Here is a 19,714-nt window from a genome sequence, read left to right on the forward strand (position 1 = left end):
CATCGCTTGCATAAGATGGGCCAGAGAGTAGAGTGGCACAGTGTTTGAAAAACAGTGGGTTGCAATGCCACCCAGAGCGATTGTCAGTGGTTTACGCCATTTGCAACCATTTCTATTTCTCTCATCACTATTTGTGTGCTTGATGTAATGCCCCAAGTGGCCAAGGGTATGCCCAGACATGAGTCCTCTGCTCACTGTGCCTCAAGAGCCAAGTTATACCTCAAAGATGACGCTGAAACTCGCCTGGGTTTGCTTGTATTCCCTCTGGAGTGGGCTTTGAATGGCAGATTCGGATGGACTGTTCCCACGATGAACTAACTTAGGGGCATATTATCAAGAAACGGCGTTAAAATTATCGCCGCTTTATCAGCAGAAAACTGCAGCTAAAGCGGCGATAATGGGCTTGATAATATGCCCTGGAGAATTCCAATAGAAGCCCATGTTCTGGTGTCAATATGGGCTTCTATTGGAATTCTCCGCAGCATATTATCAAGCCCTTTATCGCCGCTTTTGCGGCAATTTTCTACCGCTAAAACGGCGATAATTTTAACGCCGTGCTTGATAATATGCCCCTTAGTACTGGTCTGCATAAGGCGGTTCTCTGTCTGTAGAGTGGCACAGAGAACAGAATTTTCTGGATTGAAATGCTACCCAGGGTGCCAACGGTTTAGACAATTTGCAAGCATTCCTCCCATCACCTTTTGTTTGTTTCCATTAACAGATTACATTAGTGCTGGACGAAAGTGTATACTTCTTTTCATTAAATTTATCGAAAGTTACACACAATCACAAGAAGTTGCGTAAAGGGTGATTTACCGGTATCTCACATGACTGCATACCTACGTCACTTGAGGTGCGAGTAGAAGCAGAAAAAATTTCTAGTGAGACATTTCTGACTCCAATCAAACTTCCGCAGATAAAAAATGTTGAGAAATGTTCTGGATTTTATTTAATGTGATGTTGTGAATTTCGCAAGATTGCTAAAGCAGAATTAAAATGCTGCCTGGGGTAATTAACATCTCCATTTGATGGAGAGTGAGCAGCTCATCAGCCATACTCTGTAAACGCAAGCAATTGCTTGTGAGAGAAGACATGGATCTAATTGTTCTTCTGTCTGCTGCCACTATGCCTACACTGAAAGTACCTGTATTCTTTAGGTATCTAGAGTTATAATACAACACTTTTTGTGAAATTGAAATTTACTTTGCCTCCCACAACTGAGGCAAAAGGGCTTGTCTCCGCAACCTGTGCCATTAACAGAAAGTTTTACGTATGCATGAATGTATGTATTGATGTATGTATCTGGCATGTTCTATAGTGTGACCTCAGCCTTAAGCAGATGTACGTTCATTTTTTATTTCATCTTTCTGGAACCTCGTCCATAACTAACATATACTTATGTTTATGGACATAGGAGGTGCCTTAGGTAAGTGTATTTCAAGTTGAATAGAAGTAATGTTCTACTGTTCCCTGGAAGCCAGATGCATTGGCTTATTCCAGGTGTTTACAGTTCTCACGGTGCCTCCTGAGCTCTCATAGCCTTGCACTTCATTGGGGGAGTAGTTTTATTTTTTCCACTTTTTTGTTCAAATTATTTTATTGTTATTTGGGGATACACAGATAAGGGGGGAATAGGTGTGGGGTATTAGACAGCCACAATAAGAAAGATACGTGTGGAACAACAGCGCACTCAAGAAAAGAACCACATATAATCCTACGACTGCAGATCTAAACACATTACTGATTACAAGGATATCAATTCAGATGACCCCCCGTCCCCTTGGGGAATAGGGGGGTTGGGGTATAGGGGGGTTGGGGAATAGGGAGGGGGGAGGGGGAGATGGAAGACATTAGGAAGCCCGGAAAGAGGCAAGGCGAGTAGGAAAAAGATCCTGCATGTCTGCATATGCTTCTACAGATGGGTAAAATCCTGGCTGTTCCCACACAGACTACTCATTCAAGCGAAGACCCAAAACAACAAAGCAAGCATCCGGGACCAGAGCCGTAATCCGTCCAAGAGCCCCCGGTCTCCCACTTGGCCAGGAAAGTCTGCCCATCAGGGCAGGAGGGTTTGTTTTAAAAGGACGCGAAGGAGTAAACAAAGCCTAGGAAACAGGAAGGGAAACAATAAAACAACACTTTATGGCACTAACAGTGAGGCAAATAGAGCCCCCTGCAGCAGTAGAAAGAGCCTATGGGGTGCAGCAAGGACCAACATAAAATACCACCAGTAGACGACAGCGGCAGTTGCCACACTGCAAAGAATGAAGACCACCCGCCACTGAGTACAACAGTCTAAAGTTCCAGTTACCAGGGCAAATAGGCTGAAGTTGGGAAGATCTGCATCGGAGTCATAATCATCTCACCTTGAGCATCTGTATGGCTCAAGCAACACCCAGGAGCAGCAGATTGAGCGTCCAAGAAGATTCAGGAGAGACCATGAACCTGGGGATTTCTTCCTGCCCAACGTGGAGCACAACGAGCAGAGAAGACAGAGCCAGAGGACAGGACTGCTGGGGAATGACTGTGGGAGCGAAGCAGACCGTGATCAGACCTCACTGCCGTATGAAAAACCGAATGGTGGCTTACCAGGTGGAAAATAGGAAGCTCTGGTGTCTCGGGAGTTTCAAGCAGGCAAAATCAAGAGTGCTCACCACCCCCTACATAATCAGAGTATAAGGAAGTAACACTGGGTACCCCTGCACTGATGGGGTGCACTGAGGGGCACAATGGTTCAGAGGAAGGAACTGAAAGTAATAGCGAAGCATGCAGGGGCAGCTCTGGCTCGCCTGCATACTGGACACCAGCGAAGAGACTCCCCAGCGAGTGCTCTATTTGTCGCCAACTCTGCTAGGTACTGGGAGAGGGACGATTGAGGACACACAAATATGCCCCAAGTAGTATGATCTTCACCAGCCTGGATCAGAGACTCAGGACTATTTTCTGAAAAACACTGCTAGGGTCGAGCCACAGAGGCCCCTGGTGACACAATCTTCCTGGAAGGCAAAACAAGAGCAACTGCCTTATAGTTTGGGAACTAAGTGTGAACTGTAGGGCTGACCCCCCCCAAACACACACACACATACACGCAGCTGTAAGCTACAGAGAATCTCTCATGGTGGATCAAAAGGACAGCCTTTCAAGGAGTAGGATGCCCTGGGCACTGACACCCACCGAAAGGATAAGTAAGAGGCTATCATTCCATCACCAACAACCTAAACGACTTCCAACGAGAGAGAAAGAGGAGTGACGGAAGATACCAGGAGCGAGGAAAGCAGCAGGATCCTACCCTGAAACCAGGCCAAGAAGCCCAATTCACAGAATGAATATGCAGAGATTCATACACGTCACAAGGAAGGCAACAGGTGTGCGTGGCAAGAATCAACTACTGAGACAGATGCTCGATGATAGTAGGCCAACGAGTGAAGTTCGCAGAAAAGGAAGACCCCCTACTGTAGAGCCTATAGAAGGGCTGCATGATCAGAGGCAGGTGAGAAAGAAGTCAAGGATGGTGGTATTGTTTTTTGTACACAATAGGGCAAGCAAAGGGACCATGAGGGAGCCACGTCTGGCATTATTATTATTTATTATTATTTTTTGCATTTGTACTGCGCATCGGCTACCCAAAAGGGTTTCCCGGCGCATTTAGCTGTTGCAGGTGGAGAGAGAAGGTATTATTTTTATTTATCGAATAACCAGGTTTTTAACAGCTTTCGAAAACTGAAATAGTCAGGCTCATTTCTCAATGAAATAGGGAGAGAATTCCAGTGAGACGGGCCTAAGTAAGCAAAGGATTTGCCTCCTATGCGAGCGCGTTTAAATTTTGGAATTCTGAAACGGCCCTGGGTGGCTGATCTGAGGTTCCTGGATGGAATATATGTGTTTACCAGTGAGCAAAGGTACCTCAGGGCTGTGTTGGCTTTTATTTTATACATATAGGTGAGGGCTTTAAATTTCACTCGATTTTCAATGTTAAGCCAATGCAGTTTGCGCCGGAATGTAGAGACTGATTCCCTTTTAGGTATATTGCATAGTAATCTGACTGCCGCATTTTGAGCTATTTGTAGATGATGGAGATTAGCTTTATTTGATCCTATATAAAGGACATTCCCATAATCTAAATGGGATGTTACTAAGGCGTTCACCACTGTTTTCCTAGTTGACTCAGGGAGCATCCAGCAGATTTTTCTCAGCCATCGTAAGATGGAAAAACAAGTGGCTGCCACTCTGACTGATTGTGCATGCATGCTCAGAGAATCATCCAGGAGTACACCCAGATTACGCACTTGTGAAACAGGGTTTGGGAGAGTGCCCATTTTCTCTGGCCAATGTTGATGGCTCCATAGATGTTTCTGTTTCCCTAAAATAATCACCTCTGTTTTTTCACCGTTTAGTTTTAGGAAGTTTTCCTTCATCCAAGTTGCGATGTTGTTCAAGCCAGTTTTAAGCGCAGAGATGTCATTTACTTTTTGGGCCGTCAAAGAAAAAATAATTTGTGAGTCATCTGCATATGAATAGATCGTGAGTCCTGACTCCTCAACTAACTCAGCCAAAGGCTTAACATAAATGTTGAAGAGAAGTGGACTCAGGATAGATCCCTGTGGTACACCATGACTGAAAGAGTGGATCTTGGAGCATGTGTTTTGAGAGAAAACTTGAAATGTCCTATTTGAGAGGAAGTCCTGAATCCATTTCAAAGCATCCCCACTGATTCCTACATTACTCAGAGTGTTTAAGAGCACCTCGTGAGAGATGGTATCGAAAGCAGCGCTCAAATCCAAAAGGATGAGCGCTACTGTTTCTTCATTATCCAGTTTCTGGCGAATTGTCTCAGTGACACCCAGCAGCGCAGTTTCCGTTGAGAAACCTGCCCTAAATCCAGACTGTGATTGGTTAAGAAGTTGGTAAGTGTTCGCATATTGTGTCAACTGAAGGTGGATGTGTTTTTCTAAAATTTTAGATAGAATTGGGAGTAAGGAGATGGGACAGTAGTTTTTTATATCCATTACATCAGCATTAGGTTTTTTCAGCAGAGGGTGGATCATAGCATGCTTCCATATGGGAAGAACTTTAGCCTCTTTAATTGACATGTTGAGTACCTGCGTTATAATAGGTATCACCGATGGATTTAACTGCTTAAGGATGTTAGCTGGAATAGGATCCTTTGGAGACCCCGATTTGATAGAATTTAATAGGTCTTGAACAGTGTTTGTAGTTAGTAGAGGCCAATCTTTAAGTTCATGCTCGATCTTTCTTCGATTGGAAAGCTGTGTACCCTCTGATGTAGTAACCTTTGGCCCTGAAACTTCCGTATCCTGTAAGATGATATCTTGATAGATACCTTCCACTTTATTTATGAAGAAGTTTGCTAGTTCTTCACATTTGGATAGTGATAAAGTGGGTGGTTTGGCAGTTGTGTCAGAGCCAGCCAATGTTTTCACTGTGTTAAAGAGTGTTTTAGCACAGTTTGAGGCCTTATTGATGGTTTGATTGACGAAGGTGGTACGTGCAAGCTTACATTCCTTATGATATTCGCTTAGAGCGGCTTTATAAGCTGCTTTATCTATGGGGTTATAGTTTTTCCTCCAGTGTCTTTCGAGAGTTTTACAACTAGATTTTAATATTTTCAGAGAATCAGTATACCATGGTGCTGGGGGATGATGAGTAATTTTGTTTTGTTTGCAGTTAGGAAGGCATAGGTCCACAGCTTTAGTAAGCCAGCATTGGATATCATTTGCTAGTGGGTCTATTTGTTGCTTCATCGATGGTATATGTGCCTCTAGACATCTGTTCATTTTCTCTACGTCTAACCTCTTCCAATTTCTTGACGACTTCTCTATGCGAGTTATGTCATTTCTTCTGTTGGTATTGTAAGGTGATATCAAGGAGAATTTTATTAGATAGTGGTCAGACCAGATTGTAGGTAATGCTGGGGAGCAGGTAATTGTATCTAAATTGGTGAAAACGGGATCTAAAAAATGTCCTGCTCTGTGAGTAGGCCCTTCATTTACCAATTTAAGGTTTTGAGAGGCCATGTCCGCGATAAGTCTTATACTATTTCTACAGGTAAGATCTTCTAGATGGAGATTTAAATCTCCTAGCACGGTAAAATTGGCCTTATTAGTTATCTGGAAAGAGATTTGTTCCATCAATGCAGAAATCCAGTTAGTCATCAAATCGGGTGGTCTGTATATAAGTATCCCAGAAAAAGTAAAGTAGGCAGACAGGGTAAGTTTAAAAAGGGCAGCTTCACCTGTTGTAATGGGGAGTCCTTCAAGAGTGCAACTAAAGTTTTTTTTTTAAGATTACTGCAATTCCCCCCCCCCTATCTTATTAGTACGATCTACTCTTACTATAGCATAGTTCGAGGGTAGGGCTATTGCTAAGTTTGGTCCTGAACTTTCCTGGAGCCACGTTTCAGTAATGAACACTGCATCCGGTTTTTCATTAAAAAGGATGTCAAACATATTAGCACTATGTTTGGAGAGAGACCGGCAGTTTATGCTTATCATGTTATATGTTATAGGATCAATGCATTTTTTCATCTGATAGGGATTTTCAGTACATTTCGCATTGAGTGAAAAGCCGCAACAATTGCAGAGAAACGGTTCCAATATATTGTGGGCTCTGGCACACTTAATCATTCTGGGCTCTCCGATAGTTTTTAAAGTATCAGTGTCATATGTATAAGTCCCTATCTTACCTAGTAGTTTCTGTGGGGAAGGGTTGGATGGTAATTCTCCTGAATCTCTAGCAGGTATTTTGGCCCTCGGCCCGGGCCAGGCGCGGACGGGCGCAGACGGGCTTGCCTTTGGCGCGCCTTCGGCACGCCGCCGGCACGCCCGCTGCGCAGACCTACAGAGGAGTCCATTTTATTTCAGCAGTGCCACAACAACTAGCCCGCTGCCAGGTCCGATTACCTCCCAAGATGGGGGCAGAAATCGATCGGCAGATTCCGGGGGTGTTTTCGGCGTCCCCTGTCCAGAGCCTAATCGTCTGGATCAGGTAGGTTTAAACAGAGCAGCAAATCAGGCTTGACCTCGCTATTAGGGTGTAATTAATTAAATAAGCGACTCGAATGTCAGCGCGAGTTTTATTTCCAGATTCAATTCGGTTTTCAGGTAAAAAAGTTATAGTAACCTCGGTTATTACAGACAACTAAAAGCTCCCGGCTTTTCGCCTCAGGAGTTGCACACACACAAACTAACAGCTAAGGAAATGCAAGCGCTAAAGGGCGTCTTTTATTTCAGCAGCGCCACAACAACTAGCCCGCTGCCAGGTCGGATTACCTCCCAAGATGGCGGCAGAAATCGATCGGCAGATTCCGGGGGTGTTTTCGGCGTCCCCTGTCCAGAGCCTAATCGTCTGGATCAGGTAGGTTTAAACAGAGCAGCAAATCAGGGTTGACCTCGCTATTAGGGTGTAATTAATTAAATAAGCGACTCGAATGTCAGCGCGAGTTTTATTTCCAGATTCAATTCGGTTTTCAGGTAAAAAAGTTATAGTAACCTCGGTTATTACAGACAACTAAAAGCTCCCGGCTTTTCGCCTCAGGAGTTGCACACACACAAACTAACAGCTAAGGCATCAGGGGCATCAGGAGGCACTACTGTCAAGCTTGATTAAGTCACCTCTTCGGAACCCGTTGGCACAGAAGAAAAAAAAAAGAGTAACCAGGGACATGTATATAGAGAACAAGCAAACTCATCTTCAGAAGCAAGAGGCAGTGGATGCAGCAGTGCAAGCTCAGGAATATAAATGGGATCACGGGGAGGTGTCCAATAGAATACACAGCCATGGAAATGGGAATGGGCTTGACCCTGGCTGGGCATATGGTACCTTTATATACCAATAGCTCCGAAATGTACAAGAGAGTGTGGGGATATTAGTGTAGGGTGGCACCAATATAGCCTAAAGCAAACACAAGGAAATGATGGACGGAGCACTGAAACTTTTCAGACACACCCCAGTCACAGATCTGGGTTGAATCCATCATCCTAATTTAGCTCACCTTGCCACCCCAGTTCAGACCCAGCTATATGAGAATCAGTATTGACCTTGTGCCTCTTAGGAACAGTACACCCAAAATTGCCAAGCCAGGTCTTTCCTGGACCGGAAACAAGCATACTGGGACTGGTCTCGGGATAACACTCCTCATCAACCAGGCTAGCTTGAATCCAGTGGCAAAGAGCATCAGGCTTAGGAGCAACATCTGAAGTGGTTATGCCCAGGAGAAAGCACAACAACCACTTTTATTGGATGAATCCCCCTTCTTCAAATATAGGGCAAGGTTCAGTGGTGTGTTCAGATACCGAGTTATCCAGAACCCGATGGATTTCAGTAGATCCAGACTCAAAGCAGAACTTAAGAGCAGCGGATAATCATAAACATGGTCCAGCCATTGGCCATGGACAAGGGATGCAGAAGACTAACCCACTGTATGGTAACACTGTGACAAATATACAAGCTGGGTAAAGCAATTCATGCATAGTGGGTTTTGATAAGCCAAACTGAAAGGCAATTGGGAATCCCAAAGGTATGCCTACAATGTCACAGAGCAAGTACACGTTGGAAGCTTGGCCAGGACAAGGGGCAACATCAGCCAAAAGTATTCCAAGTTAGACTTTAGGCAGCTGCCTGAGGCATCACAAGGTGGCAATGATATCAAGGTTGGCAGGGCTAGTCAACATGAGCCCTCTTTAAGTAAATGAAAGGCTAGGCAGGAAATAATATATAGATATTTTTTATGCCTTTGAAGATACATTAGATGTGCTTAGATCTTATGGTGCAGGATACAAACGATAGAGAGAAAAAAAGGTTAGCAAAGAGGGAAACCTTCATAATTGGCTCAACATATTCTGCCTTCTGGCTTGTACTTTTGTAGAGAGGTTGTCTTTCTGTGGGGCACCTCTTTAGCTAGACATGGACAAGATTCACGAAACCTATAGATTGTCTGAGAGTGACGCAAGGCTAGGCTGCAATGAAGGTTTTAGACTGGAATGCAGACCTGGCCAGTAATGGATTGGGATCATGAGGACATTAAATGTATACCCTCAAATGGTAGTGGCATGAGAAAGAGTAACAAAGCCCAAGCCGTCCTTTTGGCAAAACCCAGTCAGAGGAAGCCAGAGACATACACACAAGCTCCAGGTAAATTAGAAGGCCCATTCCAGTAGCAAGGGAAATAACGGCCCAAACATCACATGTTGGAAAAACAAAGAATGTGACGGCACATTGGGCGCAAATTCTGGCATGTGTGCAGTAGCTGTGCAGGTGGATATGAAGACACTATGCCAGAGAGCATAGGAAGCAACAGATGAGAACAAAATAATTCAAAAAACAGTAGGACAGAGGCCATATCCCTAAACACCTCAGGAGGACACAGGAAGAAGAGGAGGTAACCACAACAACAACAAAAATTATTGCACAAAGGTGATGGCATGTTGGGGCCAGCCTGGAAGTGAAGGCATGTGTGCAGTAGCTGCTTAGATGGACAAGCAGCCACTGAGTGCAAGAGAGCTAGGGGAGCAACAGATAAGAAAAAACAATTGAAGAAACAGTAGACCGGATTTCCCATCTTTCACCCGCAGAGATGGGCAAAGGGAGAAGTGGAGTCAGACACGACAAAAGAAAATGTGCCGAATGGTTTGGGCCAGATAATGCCACACAGCTGGCCATTTCACCTATGTCAGTGGCAAACTAAGAACATTTTGAACAGATATCACAGAAGGAATGGTGTGGTATGGCTATTGAAGGGCTTTAAGCAAGGTTTTCAAATCCCGTACAATTACTCATCACATCCAGGTCATGCAAGAATATGAAGTCAACAATTTGGAGTTCAAGCATAGTAAAGGAAAATATAGAGAAGGAGTTAAGGCTAGGGAGAGTGGCAGGCCCTTTCAAAGAAAAGACAGTGCCAAAGCCAAAGTTCACGGTGTCCCCTTTGCCGGTAGTCCAAAATAAAGAGCCTGGTTAATTTATGCTGGTTCATTTCTATACCCAATGGGACAGTCATTGAATGATGGCATAGATCTAGAAAAATGTTCAGTGACTTACGCAAGCATAGATGATGCTGCTGATTTGATAAGTAGTAGTAAACCAGACCTACACAACAATACATGGTACAGTGGAGACGGCAGAGCGCTCCAGTATGTAATATTATATACACAGACATATAAAGGCACAAAATACAGCTTAAGTCGCTATTCACAATTTACACAAAATAGAACCCTTTGTACAAAAGTCTCTGAGGTATCCAAAAGAATCAATCCAAATTCTTCCAAGGGTGGGTGATGTTGACATTTCGTGGCACAGTGAGTTTCAAGTCTCTTCAGAACGGCCCACTGTCCATGCATTTTAGTGTAGGATCACCAGTATGAATAACCAATAATTGCAGTGGTCATATCTCAATTTCACGCAGTGTAAAATCCAGTAGTGCAGTAAATCACAATGTATCAGTCGTGAAGAATTCAGTCACTTCCAGGGGAAACAAAGAAACAATGATTTCTCCCTCTGACCTTCCCCTGGTTTGCTTCTTCCTCAGAAAGTCACTGTTCACTTTATTAGGAAGCAGCAGACCTGGAGATGCTCAAACTGGTAACCCAGCACTAAGGTGCCTCAGGGCCTGGATACCCTTACGGGTGACAAGCAGTGCTCTACAAATCCATCTTACATTGCATTGCAAGGGGCATTGACAGAGGGCCATTGATCTGATGAGAACTGCAGTCTCACTGCAGGTTCAACACCCTCCACTCTTGACTCAATCTGAACTGATTTTTTAGAATATCACAGATACTTTTATACATTCAGTGTTGAATGTATGAATGGTTTATGACCACAACACCATGCCCAAACCAGTAGACCACTTACTGACTCCTCAAATGATCTTGGTAGCCGAGTCACAAAGAGTACCACTTCTCTTTGGGAATTATTCTGGCCACTTTGTAGCGTATTCTGGCTGTAGCCCGTGAGACCACTACTTGGTTTCTGTGAAGTTTCCAAAATAGTAACTTTTTTTTCTAAGCAGGGCCTTTTCCATTAAGGAATATGGGCTGCTTCTAAAAAAAATGACCTGAAACAACAAATCTTATTTGTGTGTAACCAGTTAGGTCTGGAAAGAAAACAGATGCTGGGACTTTTACTGTATATTTGATTAAACATATTTTATTTTATTTGTTTTACAACTGTAGCAATTATGCAACTTTAAGGAGGAAGTGCCATGTTTAATTTTATCACATTTAAAATTATCATTGATTAAAGTCTGAGTCTGGATTTATTCATTAGTAAATTGTAATTTTTATATGTTATGATGCTAAAATTTGAGGTTGTATGGTTTATATTTAACCATTCAAATTTGACTAAATAAATAAATGGGACAATTGAAAGAGTGTATTCGATTTCAATATTGCACCCCATGTGGGGCGCATTTCAGGGGCGCATTTCAGGGGAGCCCAAGATTTGGCACTTTCTGGGTCTTTCCTCTAACTTCCCATTATGCAATGCCGCATCCTCAAGGAATCCTTCAGCTCGAAAAATGAGGCACAGCTGTGGCTTTTCTGTCTGTTTTTGTCTTAGGCGAGTCGTCTCCTGCATTTGTAGTGCTTTGAAGTAAAATAATAAGCATCTACCATTTAGATGCGATCTTATCAGTGTAATCCCTCTCTCACCTCCCAGAGCTGAAGATCCAATTTGCAAGAACATCTGCCGCTTTTCATAAGTAAATATGTTTTTTTGTTGGTAGAGAATATATCTTCCACGCAGTTCTGGTTTTTTAACTAATTTTAAAAATTTCCTTCATGGACTAACTTTATGAAAACAAATGTGATTACTTACTTCATGTCAGAAATGCATACTATCAGTGGCGGCTGCTGCTTAACTGGGGTGGCGAGGCGGGGGGTGAAAAAAAATCCACTCACCTGCAGGCTGACTGCCGGCTCTTGGCCGTCTTCAGTCGTCGACGCAGGAAGCACACAGGCTCATCTGGCCAACCACAACGCTCCTCTCCCCAGCATGATAGCAGCATCAGGACTGGTCTGAGTGCCGTGGTTCAGTGCTCAGACATGTACTGGAAGCTTGTGCATGTTCTCCACCGAGACTGTGTAATACAGCAGGGTGGAGAACATGCAACAACTGTTTGGCCCGCCCAAGACGGCCGGCCAAACTGTCATGCGCACTTAGAGAGGGCCCATCACTCCTCCCCCTGCTCTGGCCAGCCCAGTACCTAGGCCAGTAAGGGATAATAAAATGATAATAACATTGCGTTATTATCATTTTAGTTGTCGTTTTTGAACTGCTCACACAGCAGTGGGGCAACGCTCCTCCATCTTGGTGGAGAAGCCGCCGCTGCATGCTATGAGAATAGAACTCTGGCCGTCAAGTCCTGACAAGGGCAACACAGTTCGGAAGCATTCCATGTCCACTGCAAGGGCACTGAACGCCACTTCCTGCCAAAGGGACTGGCAGGAAGTTGGGGAAGTAGAAGGGCATTAGATAGGAAGGCAGCATAGGAGCAGCACTGGTGGAAGCAATCTCAATCAGAAGTAGAGGACAATGTACCAGAGTGGGCGAATAAGTGACGTTACAACGCGATCAAAATGATCGCGGAACATTACATCTCAGTTTTTACAACGCATTACAACGACTTGCGTTGGAGGGCGCTGGACTTAAGAATAGTATGATTTACTATTCTAACACCAGTCTACGTACAGTAGGGAAGGTGTTGGAATAGTAAATCATGCTATTCCTAAGGTTAGAGCGCCATCCAGCGCAAGTCGTTGTAACGACTTGTGTTGTATTGCCCGCGATGTAAAGGCATTGCGATGCAATGCCCGCGTGGTAATGGATGTTTCCCGAGTGGGCACCAATAAAAAGTAGATTAGCGGTACCTTGGACCCCTCTCATTTATTTCGCACTGACTCAACAGCATGGCTAAATACGAAATTATAGCGGTTTACTGCATGTAAACAGGGCCCAGAGTTTACAACACCTCTAGTTTTCAGATTTGAAAATGTAAATCTTTTTGTATACCTGTTTTTGAAACATATATTGTTCTCTTTATTAGAATATATGTATGGAGACAATTTTATATATATGAACCCCCTTCACACCCACTCCAAATTGCGACTGGCTATCAGTCACAGAACCTTTTTTAAGAGTGGAAAAAACTTTTCCAACTGATAAAAATGGGGTTTGCACATTTGAAATGGCCCTTTTGAGGTTGCAACCCCTGTTATTTTGTGATCTTGACAGCAAACGGGCTCAGACTATCTGGCATTACAACTCTTACCTCTTGCATGCCCACTCTCACAGCTTGATGTATTCACCAGTCTTTATAAAATTTATTTTTAAAGTTCTTTGTTTAAGTGCGAGATCCATTAGCAGTTTCGGGGGCTTTCTTTCCCTTCAGGTGGATCCCAACTATAGGCAGTAAGAAACGCTCGACCGATTGGAGAAACAGCCAGCTAATTAATATTGCCAGGTCTTAAAGTTTGGAAACTCTCTGCTGCTCTCATTAGCTTACCCTGGAGAATTCAAATAAAGTTCAAAGCCGCCTGCGATAGACTGGCACAGATGCAGCTGCCGAGGCGCTGGCCCTTCCCATGGCTCCAAGAGACAGAAATTTCAATTAAAGCTGAGCTCTTTCTTCTGCCCTCGCAGAATTCAGATCCCGAAACAAGGACAAATAAATTGGCTTTTCCAACCCTCCGGGGTTTGAGGGACTGGAGATGGAACATGTTGAGCCCCCAGCAAGCTCAACGGGGGTTTCGTTGAGAAGTGTGTCAGTAAAAGTCACAGAGGCAGAGCCAGCGAGAGAAATGTATTATTTTAAAACTTTATGCAGCGTGGACCATATCCTGGGGAAAACAGCACACTGCAGAGAACAGAAATGGAAACACTCAAAATGACAGCACCAAGGTTAGAGAGAACTCAACACAAACCTGATGAGGGCTCAGAGACCCTGTCAGGGGAGTGTGCACTTTATAAATGTCAGAAAGTCAGTTAGGAAGTGGCAAAATGAGCAAGATTGCAGCTATAAAAAGTAGCACTGAGCTGGAATTGAGCTAGCATGGGTGATTAAGTCACCTGCTGCAGTGATTGGTGGCTGACGCAAAGGTCACTTGCTTAACCAGGCGCTGCTGGTACAGGTAAGAGCAGGGGGGCAGAGCGGCGACGCGGCGAGCACAAGGTAAGTGGTATATATATTTTATCATTTTATTTTCCCTATCCAGTCGACTGTTGACTTTACCCCCGCCCCACACCACTATAACCTGTACCAGCTGCACCTGGTAAATACATGCAGGATGATTATTTTGAGACTATTCTGAAGTGACCTAGTTATGTCTGTAGGTGGCAGTAGAGAGCCTTCGATCATAGAGAAAGATTAGAGTGGAGTGTTTGACGCCATTTTGGCAGGCTTCTTTTCGGTCTCTTGTGAGAAAGCACAAAATGTAGGCATGTGTTCTTGGTTTTCCATGGTGCCTGGCATGCACCAGTTATACTTGCAGGGAGAGGAAATTTGCAGGGGAAGAATTGTATTTATCTCCAGTAAGAGCAGTCTGTTATTTTGTTGTTGTTGTTTTGCAGACCAGTAGTACCAGAAAACTTTATAAAGAACAGCGAATGAGCAGCACACCAGTGAAATTGTACTTGCAAATAAGTAACATTTTGGTTCTGGGCAAAAGATATACAAGATTGACAAAGCCAATAGGTCTGGCTTGCGTTTTGATTCCAAATGAAAAAATTCAAGAAAGGCCTGCTGCAGCAAAATGCCAATAGGTCTGATTTTAACGGAATGTTGTATTGTAAAGTGAAGCATTGAAAGTAAATAGCACATGTATTTATGTGGAAGAAAAGAACTGTGGAATAATATTGGTGTAGGTTACAAAGTTAGGTGACAGTTACACTGTCAAGCTATACGTAAAAATTCATGTAGGTTAAGGACTGCCCTCCTACCATCTGCGCTGCTTCCAGTGAAAGACAATATTAGAAATGATCTACTTATCTAAGACACTTTAAAAACATTACATGTGTGTGACTCTGAAAGTACAAGCTCAGCAGCTGGATGAATAAAGAAAATGATCACAGCTGGTGGAGGGCTAGAACTTTTTTTGTGGAAGCTCACAACGTCTGCTGAATCAAAACATGTACTCCGGGCTCCCAGCACTTGGGTGGAACCAATGCCCCTCTCTAGTGCTACTGACATAATTGTCTGGTGACAGCTGCGTTTTCAAGCCAGACAATAAAAAGAGGACAGGCTGTCAAACTGAAAGCATAAGTTAAAGTCCACAGGCTTTACAATGGGCAGCCACAGGGGCGTATCTTCCATTGGAGAAGTAGGTGCAGTGGCACCCTGGCCCACAGGTCTGAGGGGCCCCCTGAACCCTGATTATTGCTGTATTTCACAGTATGAACAGCGGCCAGATGGCCCTTTTACTGCCTTGCACTAAGGCCCATGCCATTACACTCTGACTACGTCAGGCAGGCATCTAAGTTTCAGGCAAGCAACATAGATATGTGAATATTTTATCAAACCAGAAGCGGGAGAGACATTTTTCTTTCAATTGCACACAAACAAGGATGACATTTGTTTCCAAGCAATAATACATTTCAATTTCTGTTACTCCAGAAAACAGCAGTGAAATGATTGGATGTAATATAAAAGACCACAGCAGAAGCCATTTTAACATAAATAATACACATGCTTTTGGCATTTTAGAAATGAGAGACAATGTAGAGATGCAAATACACCGAATAGAGCAGATTAAAATTCCGATAGTGTTAGCCAGTTTACTGGTGATATTTTGTGTTTTCTATCATGCTTAGCTCTATATTGTAGGGGGGGCCGTTCAGAATATGATTTATTGTAATTATATTTATTTTTTAGTGATAATTCGCTGTACGCCTCAGGAAGTGAGAGATTTTCTGAAATGCATAGAGGCTTCCTAAGTACCATGATGCACAGTGAATGTCACTTCTTTGCATTTGATGATTGTGAAAAAATTGAAGAATGGAGATTTGAAATACACTGAATAATTATGCAAAATGTTATGATTAAAAATAAGTAGATTTCTGAGGACTGATATTACAGTTTTCTGATCTGTTTAAGGTCATTGCACACAAAAAAAGGTGATAACTATGTTTTGAATGTGTATGTGCTAAAATACAAAAGTCTTGATATATCTGAATGTATGCCATGAAAGCAAAATTGAAGAGCTTAAGATAAATTTTTGTCATGATTGATTATGCCCTAGAACCCGCCGTAGCAGGCTCTACCGGCAATTAAATGCCCGCTCCAGCGTTAAAGGCCAGAGCTGAAGGCCTATAATAGCCACAGCTGCAAATCCCCTGGCACCAATGCAATAATACAGAGGTAATAATATTAGTAATACATCTTCCAGTGTTACATGATTTATCATTCAAATATCAACTTTAAACATCTTTAGAAAATTATGGATTTGGAAAGTACACAGATTTTCATCTTATGCACACTTTTCAATTCTGATATACATATTATAATTTAACCAAGCAAAAGCTTCTCATTTATTTGGTTGGGCTGCACACAGGAAAGCTACTCACAGGTAGCTGGAGAGCTACCAGTAGCTCATGAGCTACTCATTGGAGAAGCAGGCTTTAGGGCATCAATGCACTGGGGGGTACTCTGAAGGCAGAGAGGTCCCCACCAGTCAGGCAGTGATTCATTAATAAAGCAGGTGGTCCCCTCAGATTGGAGCAGAGGCCAGAGACTCTGCAGACCCGGGGGGCTGGGAGGCGGCCCACCAAAGCGGAAATGGGGTGGACAGTCTGCATAGCTTGTACAGTAACACTAACAAACTGTTTGAAGGCATGGAGAGTGGCATGATCGGGAAACACCCCTTTACAACGATTCTTAACCTCTTCTGTGCCCATGACGAGATAGTCTCGTCATGGAGCACGGTCGCGCTGTGCCCATGACGAGACTATCTCGTCATGAAACCCACCCGCGTGGGAAACGCCCGACACAGGAGGGATAAAGGGCGTGGCACTGAAGGGGTTAAAACCAGGTCGAAATGTTGTGTTTCATGGATGTGTTTGTTGTGCTAGTGCATGTAAGTTGTACTGTTTGTGACGTGAGTGTTTTGTTGGCAAGTCTAGGTTGTGTGTCTTGTGCAGTGTTTGCTGTGCTGAGATCCATATGTTGTTTGTGGTGAAAAGTGTTTGCTGTGATCAGTTTCCTGGTGGTACAGGTTGAACTGTGTTACTTGCGTTTGTAGGAACAGGAAGTGTGTTCTGGGAGGTGTTTGTACACTGTACGGCAGCCGTGGTGTGGAAGTGATACCATGGTATATGAAGTAGCTATGTTCGAACCACTGATTCGTTTTTCTTGTCAGTGAATAGACATTCACAATTTAATACACGACCTAGCCGCACCAAAATATGCAGCCACTCGTGGTTTTCTTCTCCACACTTCTCACACCAATCATTAATATCTTTCTCTTAAGTTACTCTCTTTCTTCTGCCATTCTCTCTCTCCCTTCTTGCAATCAGAACAGCTTAGTCGATGGCTGTTAAACCTCGAAATATCTGTTGTGCCTAACTCGCAAACAATCTCCTAATAAATCTCTTTAGCTAGATATTGGCAATCTGTCACAACAGTTGAAGGCAGAAACCGGTAGTAATTTATACCTCTATTTTGTTCCTTTTAATCGTTGTTTACTGCTTTGCATTGCCTGTAATTAAACTAGCCTTACTACTTGTCATTTGTAAGCAAGTCTGCCTTTAGCGTTTGCCTGTTTTTAACCCCTTGAGTGCCCATGACGAGATAGTCTCGTCATGGGCCGCGGTTGCGCTGTGCCCATGACGAGACTATCTCGTCATGAACCCCGCCCGCTAAATCATCGCCCGGCACAGGGCGGGGAAAGGGCGGGGCACACAAGGGGTTGAAGAATGATTTTCTGTGTTAACAACCACTAGTTATTTAAATGCTACTGCCAAAGATTTCAGTTCTGCATATTATTATTAGACATTGGCCGGTCGTCTGGGTCAAAGGTCTAATGACATCACTTCCTATGACACCATCACTTGTGCCACACACATAACTATGAGAGTGACTGTTATGCCAGTTATAACTGCATCTGCTCGTTGTGATTGCCATTCTAACACTGGAATATGGTGTGAAATATTTACATTTAATTTTCAGAAATCAACAATTTCCCTGACAGTGCACTCCTATACCAGTTGACGCAGTGAATATTTACAAGGAATCGTTCATCTTGCATAAGATTTTGTCCGCTTACCTGTTGGCACGACTGGGTCTGCAGGAGGCTTCTCCCACGTATTGACTTGCTCCCAAGTGAACCCATTGGTCCCCAGTGCCACGCTGTACCCGCAGTTGTTATAGTGCTCATCAAAGGTACAGCCACCTGTGAATAAAAGGAAGAGGTGTCAGTTCCTTGATCTGAAAAAGACTCATCTACATGGAAATTTGTAGTGGAATGGAGAAGGCGTGTTTGATCAATCATGCTTTCCAATGCTTTGAAGCCCCATGACTCTTACACAATACGGCTGGATTCTTCTACACCTAGAGTCACGTACAGGGACTATGGGTAGAACTTTTACATGCACAATGTGGACTAGGTGCAATATTACTTCCTTTGTAACATTATAAAATAAAAGGGACAATTATTAATACCCCTTCAGATGCTGAGGACAATTGACTTTCCATAGTATGGATTTAAAGATAGATTTTTACTTATTTACAAAACTACATAAAATGTATGACTTCCTTCCACTTCATGTTAGTCCTAACGTCGAATGTTGGTTTAGGAAATGGCAGGGATGGAAGGGTAAACCAACAGTATAATCTAATCATATTTACCTAAAGACTTAAGAAAGGTAAAACAGCCTCCTGGTACTGTGTCACAACATCGTGCGTTGCAACCATTATAACGACTACCACTATTTCATCACGGTAGTAAGATGCAGGCAAACATAGATTCACTCTTCTTAACTCTATAACTACTTACCTTGATAGTATAGTGATAATCAATACTGTAATGGCACTTTGTTAGGTTGATATTTTGATGGTGATGTAGTGCCCTCCAACCAGCTTCCCTTATGAAGATGTGATGACTACTGCCGGACCTCTATCCCTTATTTAGAGCATCAGGCAATAAGGCTGATAATTTCAGTCTTGTAGACAGTCAATGTCAACCTTGTGTAGAAAAGCCACAAACATATCCCTTTGGAATACTATATTTAACATCATAAAGCACTATAATTGTGCCATAGATAGGATCCCAGAGATGGCTTATACTGGATATAAAGTAATTCCCAGTAGAAGAGTGCACATGGAGGCAGCCGCGGACAGTGCAGGTAAAAGCGGTGGGGCAGTGAAGCCGGATGGGGGGATTTCGATGGATGATTAATTTTTCCACGCTCTTACCTGCACGAGCCACGGCTGCATGGAGGCTCTGCTTCCATTGAGGGCCTGCAAAAGCTGCATTGCCAATTGCTGTGATTTCTCACCCAAAATGCCTTCAAGACTTTCTCTGGTAATATCTTGAACAAACTGCGTTCCTACCGTCACTAGAAAGGTACTCTGGAGTAGGGGTTGTGCATACGTTTAATTATACCACAGTAGTTGGGTGAATTTGGTGAATTTCATACTTCACAAAGATGCATAAACTTTCCCGAATTTGATCTATACTGGCACAGTAAACTTCATCCAATGATTCTC

General features: G+C 43.4%; 1 protein-coding gene across 4 annotated transcripts in view; it reads right to left on the reverse strand.

Moving 5' to 3' along the window:
- PTPRT (protein tyrosine phosphatase receptor type T) overlaps positions 1–19,714 on the reverse strand; it is a 1,546,842-nt gene that overhangs the window by 1,212,659 nt on the left and 314,469 nt on the right. For all 4 annotated transcript variants that reach the window (XM_085619228.1, XM_085619229.1, XM_085619230.1 and 1 more), the window contains exon 2: positions 18,273–18,398. In XM_085619228.1, the coding sequence (XP_085475354.1) occupies positions 18,273–18,398 (126 nt within the window). The remainder of the gene's footprint in view (positions 1–18,272; positions 18,399–19,714) is intronic.

The sequence above is a fragment of the Triturus cristatus genome, chromosome 7, assembly GCF_964204655.1.
Source record: "Triturus cristatus chromosome 7, aTriCri1.1, whole genome shotgun sequence".
NCBI lineage: Eukaryota > Metazoa > Chordata > Amphibia > Caudata > Salamandridae > Triturus > Triturus cristatus.